The following is an 11,700-nucleotide window of genomic DNA, read 5'->3' on the forward strand; positions in this document are numbered from 1 at the left end:
ACAGTCTTCTATGCGCAGCAGGTCCAAAATAACCAGCAAATGCCCCTCTGACTCCAGATCATGGGATTATCAACGGATAACTCTTTAAAAATCTATGTGGAGAAAGCCTTGTTTTATTATTATTATTATTATTATTTTTACAGATCTTTTGGTCCTGCAGCTGTCCAGCTGCATAAGAACATAAGAAGAGCCCCACTGGATCAGGCTAAAGGGCTATCTAGTCCAGCTAGTGGCCCCACCAGATGCCTCAGGGAGACACAAGACAACCTGGTGTCATTCCCTTGCATCTGGCATTCTGAGATAGCCTAGTTCCAAAACCAGAAGGTTGCATGTATCTATCATGGCTTGTAACCTGTGAGGGACTTTTCCCAGTCCCCTTTGAAAGGCATCTCGGCCAGATGTCATCACCACATCATGCGGCAAAGAGTTCCACAGACTAATGACATGCTGGGTAAAGAAATATTTCCTTTAGTCTGTTCTAACTCTCCCAGCATTCAATTTTAGTGGCTGTCCCCTGGTTCTTGTGATGTGTGAGAGGGAAAATAACATCCCCCTATCCACTCTATCACTATATCCTGTGGCAAGGAGTTCTACAGACACTTCATCTGAGTGGCTGTCCCCCAGTTCTGGTGTTTTGTGAGAGGGAAAAGAACACCCCTATCCACTCTCTCCTGTGGCAGGGAGTTCCACAGACACTCAATTTTAGTGGATGCCCCCTGTTTCTGGAGTTGTGTGAGAGGGAAAAGAACATCCCCTATCCACAATATCTGTCACCATGCCCTGTGGCAAGGAGTTACACAGACACTCAATTTTAGTGGATGTTCCTTGGTTCAGGTGTTGTGTGAGAGGGAAAAAAACACCCCCCATCCACCCTTTGCAGAATTTTGTAAGTCTCCATCATGTCCCACAGTGGAGCCGCAGAGGAAGAGTTTGGAAACTCTACACCAGCATAAGGGCACTTTGCACATGGTCAGAGTCACTCTTGCTTCTACCACCTGCTTCAGGGTGTGGCAGTGGCAGAGAACAACACAGAACACGTATCTGGGAGCAACCCTGCATTCCATCCCCAGCCACCCGTATTCCCTGCTCCGCTTCCTCCCTCCGCCCAGCGCTCCACGTGCTTTTCCTGGCACCGCAATCAACACCTTATGCAAATAAAACTACAACTCCCAAGTGCCTCGCGACGACTTCCCCCTTTGGGCACTGAAAAAGGAGAGCTCAATCGACCATGGAGCCGAGGGAGGAAGAGAATAGCCAATGGAAGAGCAGCTCATCGATGCTCTCGGCACTCGGAAGCACGAGAGGGGAGGGGGAGGAAAAGGAGGCCGACAACGGTCGTATGACAAACGTTGCCCGGAGAGACAGTTTCCCTTTTGCAGAGGCAGTAAATCGCTAGAGTACCCCACCAGCCTCATTCATGGGTCACTTCCGGTTTGTTATTTTTATGTCCACGCCACATTGAGTGAAGAAGTTACAATTCCATCCTGGGCAAAGGCTTGGAGCTGCTGTGTTGTCACATGTCAAGTGATCGGGAGAGACTGGAAGTGGGAAAGAGAGGGTTCAAATAGGCGTGGGAGTGCAAGTGAGTCTAGGAGTTTGGAAGTCTATAAACTGCGAGGACAGGCGAGCCGGGGGAGGCGCCCGGCTGCTCGCGCTGACGCACACACGCTCTGCGTGGGGTGGCGGGGCAACACATCGGTGCATGCGCGGAAGCGCCCTTCCTTTCTCTCTGCTCTCGTTGCTGCCGCCATGGCTCCTGTGGTGAGTCTCCGGCGGGGCCGGCCTGGAGCCGGGGGATCGGCGGTCTCTGGGCCGCCTGCTGTCCTTGTCCCAGTCCCCGTTGGAGCCGCGATCCCCCCGTTCCCGTGGGCGGGCGGAACGCGCTCTGCACGTGGACAGGAGCCCCCTTTCTCTGGTGGAGGAGGGGCGGCTAGGACGCTCTCTGCACATGGGCAGGAGCCCCTTTCTCTGCTGGGGGGTCGATGGGCAGGAGGCGCTCTGCACATGGGCAGGAGCCCCTCTCTCTGCTGGAGAGGGGCTGCAGCACAGGAGCCTCTCTAGGTCGAGCCCCACCAGCCCCAGCCCCTTCTGGTTGTTGTCTGTATAAGGACCAGCAGGAGTTGGGGCTGGTGGGGCTTTCCAGGGCTGGACCTGTGTTGCAGCCCCTCTCAATGCTGGGGCTCTTGACCATGTGCAAAGCATCTCCACTGGGCCAGGTGCATTGGGGGGGGGGTGTCTGGTTCTGTGGATGGCATCCCCATGGGTCAGAGCTCAGACACGTGTTGGGGAGTGCAGGTGGGAGGCCCCAGCAGGCTCAGAGCCCAATCCTATGCCTGTCTCCCTGGAAGTAAGTATCATTATAGTCAGTGGGGCTTGCTTCCAGGTAAGCATGGATAGGATTGCAGCCTCAGCCCCTTGATGGCACGACCAGGTAGGGCTGGGCAAGTCCCCAGTCCAAAACCCCGGAGAGGCACTGCTGATCTGTGTTGACCACACTGAGCCAGTTGGGCAAAAGTCAGACTTGGTAGGAAGCAGCTTCACATGTTCCTGTTCCTGCCCTCCTTTGCATGGAGAGGCTACAAGGTTTGGGGCTGTGTTGTGTTTAGGAAAAAAAAAAAGCAGCCCACCTTGTGTGTGTCTGTGTGAGCAGGTGGAAGGTGGACACTGTACAGCTGGGAAAGGTGGTAAGGTGGTCTGCAGAGACTTGAGTGCACCTGCCTTAAGGAATTTATATAGTTTATTGTATCCTAGCTGGTCTAGTATTGTCAGCACAGACGGATGGAGGCACTCTGAGATCTCAGGCAATAGTTTGCTCTCCCCTACCTGGAGATACTGTCAAGGGTTGAACTTGAGTCATTCTATTCGTAAAGCAGGAGCTATATACTAAATGTGTGATGCCAGTCAAAATAGATGTGGAGCTCATTAAAGTTTATTTTTCAGGGGGTTTGCTCCTTGGTGGTGCTTTCTAGCACCTTAGTGTTGCTTCAGGGAGTGCTTTTGATGTACTTCAGGTTGTACCAAGGCATTTGACCAGCCATTTGCCTTAACCTGTCTCTCCCAACAGGCTTTTCCAACTTTAACTGTGCCCCCCAGCAGTCTTTTCTAACGGCCCTCTAATTGTCAGTGCCCCCAAAATTCTTTTCCAACTGTCCTCTAACTGTCTGTGCCCCCAACATTCTTCACCAGCTGCCTTTCCCCCACCATGCCACGTCTCCTTGCTTCTCTCATCCCTGTCCTGTTTCCTGAGTACCCCACATCGATGCTGTTCCCTCCATCCCCCTGTGCTATAGTGGACAGTGTGGAACAAACCATTTCTCTGCCCCAAAAGTGCACAGCCCCTCCCACAAGATCTTGCCTGAGCCTTCTCTCCTCCTATGGGTAAAGGTGTTTGAAAATGATGTTACTTACCTTTCTCAGAAGTAAGCCCATTGTGTTCAGTAAGACTTAGGCTGTAAACCTACTTTACTCACTGGAAAGAAGACCTAGGTAGAGGTGTTTGTTTTCAATGAGTAAGATAGGATTACATCCTGAATCTTACTGAACACAAAGGGCTTGCTTCTGAGTAAAATAACTAACATTATTTTCAGACACCTCTGTCTATAGGTTCAGCCAGATTGCTAAAGTCAGAACAAATTAAGGCATGCCTCACAGTGTCCCTTCCCCTGCGACCCAACCATTCCATTCCTTCACAGATCCTTCCCCCAAATCCTTCCCATTCTTCTGACTCTGAGTTATAAAAGTCACACTGCTCTGCCTCTGAGAGTGCGTTAGGGACTGGCCTGGCCTGCCTGTGTACTCTCCCAGCCCTGCAAGTCCTAGGCAGTTTACCCCGTAAGTCAAGGGAGGTGGTTTGCAAAGACCCTCTCCTGGGTGCACCTGCCTTAAGGAACTAGCCTTCCTTCCTTGCATGCAGGAGGAGTGGCAGCAGGATACAGGCGTCTTTTTTTTTTGCTCCCAGAGACACCATTTCAGCCGCTATGAGATGCAGGAAACTGAACTAGAAGAGCCCTTGATCTGCCCACCAGGGCTCTTCTTATGCCTTCAGAGGCATGGGTTGGGAGCAGCTGGGGAATGGTCTTCTCTGTGGGGCTCCAGACATTGGAAGTCTCCCCAGGTTTGCCTGCTTGGCACCACCCTTGCTTCTCATAGGCACCAAGCAAAATGCTTCTTGTGTTTTGGTGATGCTCACCATCGTTTAATCCATTTTCTAGTAGTGCAGGCTTGATATAACCAAGCCAGGAAGGGACAAGAGGTGCCAGGGAATGAAGTGTGAGCTGAACTGACCCTCAGGATGCAGAGAACGTGCAACGGATGTAAGGAGCAGCAGTTGCAAGTCCAGATATGCAAGAATGCTTAAGGCACATGACTTACCAAAACCATGCAATAATCGGAATGATAAATACGTGAAATGCTCCATCTTGCACAAATGTCGCAGCATGCTTTCGTACTGATGCTGCACAGCCAGGTCTGGGCTTAAGGTGCGATGCACACGGGAACAAGGTCACTTAGTTGCCACGAGAAGGCAATCCAGGAGATGACCCGCAGTCATGACTCCCAAAGGCCTAAAGCAAACATTGAGGCTTGGGTCATGTCACATCAGTAGAGAATGTGTCTTTGCTCTTTGGGGGGAAGATGGAGTCTTTTTTACGCATAACCCAATTGCTGGGTGGTTTTAACCCTTGTGAGCTTCAAATAACATTCTTTTCTATTGTGAACACAGAGACAAATTTCCCATTCCACCGTGGATGTCCACCTCTGCTGGGTTCCTGTGTAGACTAAGTTGTTTGCTGTGTATAATAGGGCCCCAGAAGCAGCACAAGTGAACTTGCTGGTGGAAGTTCTCATGAAGAGCAAGGAAGGGATTTGGAGGAAGTGTGAGGCGGCAGAGGTGTGATGTTGTGGTTAGAGTGTTGGGCCAGGGGGACCAAGTTCAGAACTCAGTCATGAAGGTCATTGGGCAACCTTGGCCCAGTTGTTGTGGCTCAATCTAAGCTACCTTGCAGGGTGATTGTGAAGGTACCGTGGAGGCAGGGAGGAGAGCTCAGAAGACAGACACAATGAGAATGGAAAGATTAGGAACTTCTGAACTGGCTCTGGGACATGGTAAGAAGCTAGTGCAGAGGCTCTCAGGCCACCAGTGCCTAACCCACATCATTATAGCTGGTTAAGAGAGAGGACTTTGGGTGTTTCAGATTGCCCAGTTGCCTCCATGCATCTGACACAGCATCAGGTGTGGGGAAGGGGGCTTTGAACAGTGGACTTGGGGAGGGACAGCTGCCCCACTCCTAACACCACTGAGGCCCACCAACTCAGACATGCCATCATGATTTGTTGGGGGGTGTGTGTGTGCTGTCTGACTTGTGCTATCCTTTCTCTGATGTTGGTGTTTGCTCTTCCCACCCCCACCCCCCCTACAGAAGAAGACTCTGATTAAGGGTGGCAAAAAGAAAAAGCAGGTTTCAAAGTTCACCCTGGACTGCACCCACCCAGTGGAAGATGGCATCATGGATGCAGCCAACTTCGTAAGTGACTGGCATTAGGAGGCTTGTGCCCTTTCTAGCTGCACTGTGTGTCCCTAGCCAGGAAGCTGGACAGTGTTTCCGGAACACCACTCCTTTTTTTGCTTTTTGCTTTGGGGGCTTTGAGGTGTGGGTTGCCTAAAGCTTTTTGCCTTCCTGTGAAGGCCTGTTTTGACCTGGTGTGCACAACTCTGTTTGACTGGCACCTTCTGTACACTGTCCATGGCATGGTTGAGAGTGTCGCAAAGGGGTGCGAGCCCTTCCTTGCAACAGATCTTGGCCTGGTTGGGACTGGCATTTGGCAGGGGAGCTGCACCTGTGTCCATATGTGTCTTTCTGGCCCAGTTTGCACCAGGGGTCTGTCTCCTTTGTCCGAGCTTGCTGGGGTGTTTGTCTGTGACACTGCTACTTTGGCAGTGGCCTCCAGCTCTGATTGGTGTTACTTGCAATTAGCTTTCTTTTGGCCTCCATTGCCCTGAATGTTGGCCAGTAGTCCAGGAACAATGAGGTGCTCCTGAATTGGCCATTCATTCTTTTCAAGCAAGAGGAACTGGAGAAGGAGTTACAACTGAGTGATCTACTCTCAGATTCAGATGTTGCATCTTTTCTCTGGCTACGCTGATTTTGGGAAGCTAAGCAGAATTAGGTCTTTTTGGGCCCTGGATGAGGGACAACTTGGGAACTCCCAAATCCACTGTGTCACCTTCCATGGGCCGACAACTGTGGGACAAACCACATGGCTGATGGAAGTACTACTTAAAGTCAGGAGACACTCCCCCCCCCCCACTTTGTGCCTGATGAATGCAAGACTGGCCTTTCTTTGAAATCTTGTGCAGAACAAGAGTTCAACTACAAACTCAACAACTTGGTCTGTCACCAAATTGTCCTAGGAGTTGAGAAGCTCTGCTCATATTTAATCTCCACTGATCTCCTGTGCCAGCTTACCTTAGAGCCTTAAGCAGTAATGAGTGCAATGGTTAGGTTGATCAATAAAAGCTTTAGTTCATGAATTGGTGGGGGCTGTAGGTTAACTTGTCTTCCTCATCCCTGTTTTGTTTTTTGGGGCTACTTTGGGTCTGGCATTTATCATAAGGAATGCAAAAGAAATAAATGATGCACTCTTTTTGTACGGAGTGGTGTCTGTGTGACTAAGGCGGCGGCACTTGTAAAAAGGCCTTCTCTGATGACCTAAGAGGATGAGCCGGATTGTATGGAAGTAGGCGATCTCTAAGATATCCTGGTCCAGAGCAGTATAGGGCTTTAAAGGTCAAAACCAGCACCTTGAATTGGGCCTGGAAACGAATGGGCAGCCAATGCAGCCGCTGGAGAAACGGACCGACAGAGTCAAATTGCCTACCTCCAGTAACTACACGGGCTGCCACATTCTGCACTAGTTGCAGTGCAGTCATTAATTGGGCTCCTCTGGAACTGCTTATCTTGCTTTCCATTGGGAAATGCTTCTGAAAAAAAATTATTTTATGGAAACACCCCTTTATTTTTCTTTGGGGTTCCTTGGACATAGGCAGCATTAAAACCACTTGGCACTGTGTGTGTGAATGGGCTTCATATGTATTCGTCTTGATGTTGTCTTTAAGAGTCCTGTAGAGGGAATATTCTTGTGCCACATTACAGATGGGGAAGACTGAGGCTGAGAGGGAAGTGGCTGGCTTAAGGCTGTTCATTGGGTGACCCTGGGCCAGCTGCTGCCTCCAAGCCAAACCTACCTCACAGGGTTAATGTGAGCCTAGAGAAGGGAAAGGTATGTAGACTGCCCCAGGGGAGGAAGGGCAGAATGAAAGTGTGTTCAAAAATATATAAATATCTGACCTCATCTCTTAACAATCCCCATCTTTGTAGGAGCAGTTCCTGCAGGAGCGCATCAAGGTGAATGGCAAAGCTGGCAACCTGGGCGGTGGCGTGGTGACACTTGAGAGAAGCAAAAGCAAAATCACTGTCACCTCTGAGATCCCATTCTCCAAGAGGTAAGGAGCCATGAGTGCTTCAGAGACCTGGAAGAGGGGTGTTTGGGGGGGGGGGCACTGCAGATTTTATCCCCCAGCGGCACAGGCTCAAACAGGCAGCGGCTTTCTGGTATTCCTCTCTTGCTTTGAAATTGGCTGCAGGGTGAAGGAGAGGAAGCGCCAGAAGTTCCAAAGAGCTGACTTCTTCCCCTGCATTTTGTAGTCCATCGCTGCTGAGTCAGAAAGGAGGACCACCCGGTGTGATGGAGGGACTGCTGATTTAGGGCAGGCAAAAGAGGGAATTTCTTCACCCCACAGAGAATTAATTGAATGGGGTGACTAGTCATCACTACAAAATGCAGCTGTTAGCCGTGATGGAGAAAGTGGAACCTCTGTGTACAGGAGCATTGTACCTCTGGATACCGTTTTATTTTGGTTTATTGCCACCACTGGGCCTGTATCCCACTGCAGTAGTGCAAAGACTTTTCAGAACAGCTCAACACTTTCAGCCAGGTCTTATAATGCAATCAATATTTGAAAGCAGCCACAGTGCCGAGAGCCAGGCTCCGAATCATACGCTGAGATGCTAATTAGAGCTTTGAAGAGCTGCTTCTGATTTTATGCAAGCCCCAGAGGAGCTTTGCAAGAGGCTTGCCATGTGGGAAAGACAGGAATTCAGAAGTCCAGCTGTGGCACACACAAGGCTGCAATGACACCCCCCCCCCGCACTGTGGATTTTCTCTCCTGCTTCTGCCTTTGGGAGAACAGCCAGCGGCGTTTGCCCCTCTGCAGCAGAGAGAATTCTGAAGTCTTTTAACAAATGCAAATCCCTTGTCAGAACATCCAGTGGAGACTGTTTTTATCCTCTTTCCCAGAAGGGTCTTCATAGCAGGAACCCATCAGGGAGCCTTAAAGGACGAAATAATATTCAGCTGTCAAAGGGAAAGGTAGAACATGATAGTGGAGGCTTGTAATGGCTGGAGTTCCTCTTTCTGTGTCACAGGCTGTCCTTAGGATAGCTCAGCGGTTTCCAAACATTTTGGCAGGAGGGCCACATCATCTCTCTGACACTATGTCAGGGGCCGAAAAGACAGAATTAATTTACAATTTGAATAAATTTACATAAATGACTATATTAGAGATGGAACTTATATGAATGAATAAAGTCTTGGAATAGCTCAAGGCCTATAAAAGGCCTTACACAAAGCAAGACCAGCCTTTTCTTTGCTACCACTGCTGCATCACAGACGTGAAACAGCGAGTGGAGTAGTGGAGCCTTCTGTGATTTCAGCAGGAATTCCCAATATGGTTTCAGGATCAGCGGCTGAGGGCTAGAAGCTTTTTTCGTTTTAAAACAAAAACCAGTGCCCAGTTCTTTGAGTTGACTTTGCTGTAAGCCTTGTACCCTGTCATGTGGCCATGTTGCACACTGGGTGGTATTGGGGTAGCTCTTCAGTTAGCCCTGACCAGGCAAGCATCTCATGATGGTCCAAAGAGTGATACTTTGGCACCACAGTTCATTCAGTTGAGTCACCTCTTCTCTCTCTCTCTCTCCCCCCTTCTCCCTCCCCCTCTCTCCAGGTATTTGAAGTATCTGACTAAGAAATACCTGAAGAAAAACAATTTGCGAGACTGGCTGCGTGTGGTTGCCAACAGCAAGGAGAGTTATGAGCTGAGATACTTCCAGATTAACCAGGATGAGGAGGAGGAGGAGGAGGAAGATTAAATCAAAATGGATCTGGAATAGTTCTGTACATTCACTGTTTGTTGAATAAAATAGCAGAGGTTGTTGTAGCTTTTCTGCATGTGGTTCAATGTTGCGATTGCAGTGAGCTGGGGGAGTGTCCATCTGCTTGTGTGTGTGTGTGTGTGTATGGGGGGGGGGGATGAGGAATGAATGTCACAACTAAGTCAGTTTGCATATGGACACCAAAGCCTTAAACAGATTTAAGAGTCTAGGGAGATCTGGATGTGTGGGGTGAGGGGAAAGTACACCTGTTGGTTGAAAAATCACCCTAAATACCTAATACAGCAGTTGTCAAACCCTGCAGTGGGTTACAACCCAATTTTTGTGGGTTGTGACACTGACAAGCTGTGACACTGACAAGCTGTGAACCCAATTTTGGGTTGTGACACTGGCAAGCTGATAGCTGACAAGGAAAATGTATTGAGCCCAGTGAAATTAAGCAGCACATGCATGTTTACTTGTGAGTAGGCAACTGTGCTTTGGTCTAATTTGAAGGGCAAGCCAAAGGGGACACAACATCTCCAGGATGGATGCAGGCCCCAACAAACTCTGGAGAAGGAAGTCCCCCCCCCCCCCAGATGACAAGGAAAATGTATTAAGTCTTATGGAAAGTGAAATTGAGCTGCACGTGTGCTCAGCAAACATATGTTACACTTGTGAGTTAGCAAATATTCCTTGGTTCTTATTGAAGGCCAGGCAAAGGGGAATGCAAGGCCACCAGAATGATCCCGGTTCAATGCATGTGGAGCTCAACACATGCTCCAGAACCTCCTCCCCAAATAGTAAAAAGGATAAAAACAGCCTTGAGCAGCTGATCAAGTTCCCTTATGGGGCGAAAAGCAGGATAAAAATCCAGTGAATAAAGTGAATTTTTTTCGTGTCGTAAAGTTAGGTGGGTCCTGATAGAGTGCTCTTTTTAAAAAGTGGGTCCCAGTGCTAAAATGTTTGGGAACCCCTGGCCTGATAGCATAAGGAAAACGCTATATTAGAATGATAAACAACAACTTTAGTAAAGTGTTAAAGTTGGTGATGAAAACATTCCAGAAGTTTACAGCATCACAAAATGTGGCTTCACCTCCCAAGCTTTAATTGCAAAGGATGAGCAACTCTCTTCACCTGTTTTTCCACTTTTCCCATGATTTTTTCACCTTCTTTAGGAGGTGAAAACCGTTCACCGTTGAAAACACAGCACAACAACGGACATGCTGTAAGAGGGAGTGTGTAATGTACACACTCCCTTGATGCCTTGGAAGCTTGGGGATGTGCATCTAAAGGAGGGACAGTAGCTCTTCTCCAGCCCTGCTCTGTCCTCCCTGAACAACACTTTGCCTAAAGCCCGCAGAAGCATACCTGAGAAAGGTGGTGCTTCTAGACCTCTGTCCTACCAGTGGGAGAAATCCAAAATTTGATCCGACTTCCTGGAACTCCTTCCTGGGCATGCAAGGCAAATTTGTCCCTTCTGTCACCAAAACTCAAAGGAGAGCGAAAGTCTCCTAATTGAGTAAAATAGGAGGTAGACCTGGCTTCCATCAGGGACTTTATCTCTCTTCTCCCCCCCCCCCCGCCATTCCTGGATAAAAGAGTGGAGGATTTATATATCAAAAATCTTGGTATGAATAAAGAATGTTGCCTTGTGGTGGGCTCAGGGTGGTGCTCAAATGGGGAAAAAGTGAGCTAAGAGGGTCTGTTCCACCTAAGATGAGCCCTGCTGGATCAGGCCCATCTCATCTTGCATCCTGCTTCACAGAGGAGCCCACCAGCCACCACTAGGAAGCCCCCAAGGAGCAGGTCCCCTCTCTTTTGGAACTGGTATTCAGAGATTGCCACCGGGTGCTTGGACGTCAGCTCAGAGCTCCCCCTCCTCAATCTCTTCATAAACTCAGGAGTAGGCAGGGTGGGGTTTCACTGGTTCTGTGGCTGGCTGTAGGTCGGTCTGCAAACATTCAATTTTTCTCTTGGCAGGGTTGGAATTCAGGAGAGAGTGCCTTGGGCAACCTGCCTGCAAGCCAGTCTAGACAAGTCTTCAGTTGCATCATTGGCCCTGGTGTGATTGCATGGGCCTTCCCTGTAAATAGCAACTGGGGCAGAGGCAGGTAGGCCATCCTGGGGAGAGTGGCAGGCTTTCACCCTGCTGCTCTAACCTGCTGAGGCCCCCCACTGGCCAGAGATGGTGCACCAGGTCCCTCCCTCCAGCTGAAGGAACATCAGAGAAACATGGGTCACCTCAGCCTCTTTATTGGAATTGATCACACCGGTCAATGGGATGAACAAGCCCAGAAGAGGCACATCAGCAGATAAATAAATTAGTGCCTGTTGTGACCAGGAAGGCCCCTGTGGCTGAGCACCGTGTGGAATGGGAAGGCAGCCATAGCATCTCTCCCTGGGTGGTGTGATGGAGCTATGCTGGTGAGGCTTGGTCCGTGGGCAGGGAGCATGTGAGTATCTTCACGGCGTCCAGGCTCTGGGATTTGAG

The 11,700-nt window shown here is 49.5% G+C and overlaps 1 protein-coding gene across 1 annotated transcript; it reads left to right on the top strand.

Moving 5' to 3' along the window:
* The first annotated feature begins 1,663 nt into the window (after nucleotides 1-1,663).
* Nucleotides 1,664-9,274, top strand: RPL22 (ribosomal protein L22). The gene is made up of 4 exons (XM_066637485.1): nucleotides 1,664-1,761; nucleotides 5,418-5,522; nucleotides 7,377-7,501; nucleotides 9,062-9,274. The coding sequence occupies exons 1-4, from the start codon at nucleotides 1,750-1,752 to the stop codon at nucleotides 9,204-9,206; spliced, it is 387 nt and encodes a 128-aa protein (XP_066493582.1). The 5' UTR covers nucleotides 1,664-1,749; the 3' UTR covers nucleotides 9,207-9,274.
* The last annotated feature ends 2,426 nt before the right edge of the window (nucleotides 9,275-11,700 follow it).

Source organism: Tiliqua scincoides, chromosome 9 (genome assembly GCF_035046505.1).
Source record: "Tiliqua scincoides isolate rTilSci1 chromosome 9, rTilSci1.hap2, whole genome shotgun sequence".
Taxonomy (NCBI): domain Eukaryota; kingdom Metazoa; phylum Chordata; class Lepidosauria; order Squamata; family Scincidae; genus Tiliqua; species Tiliqua scincoides.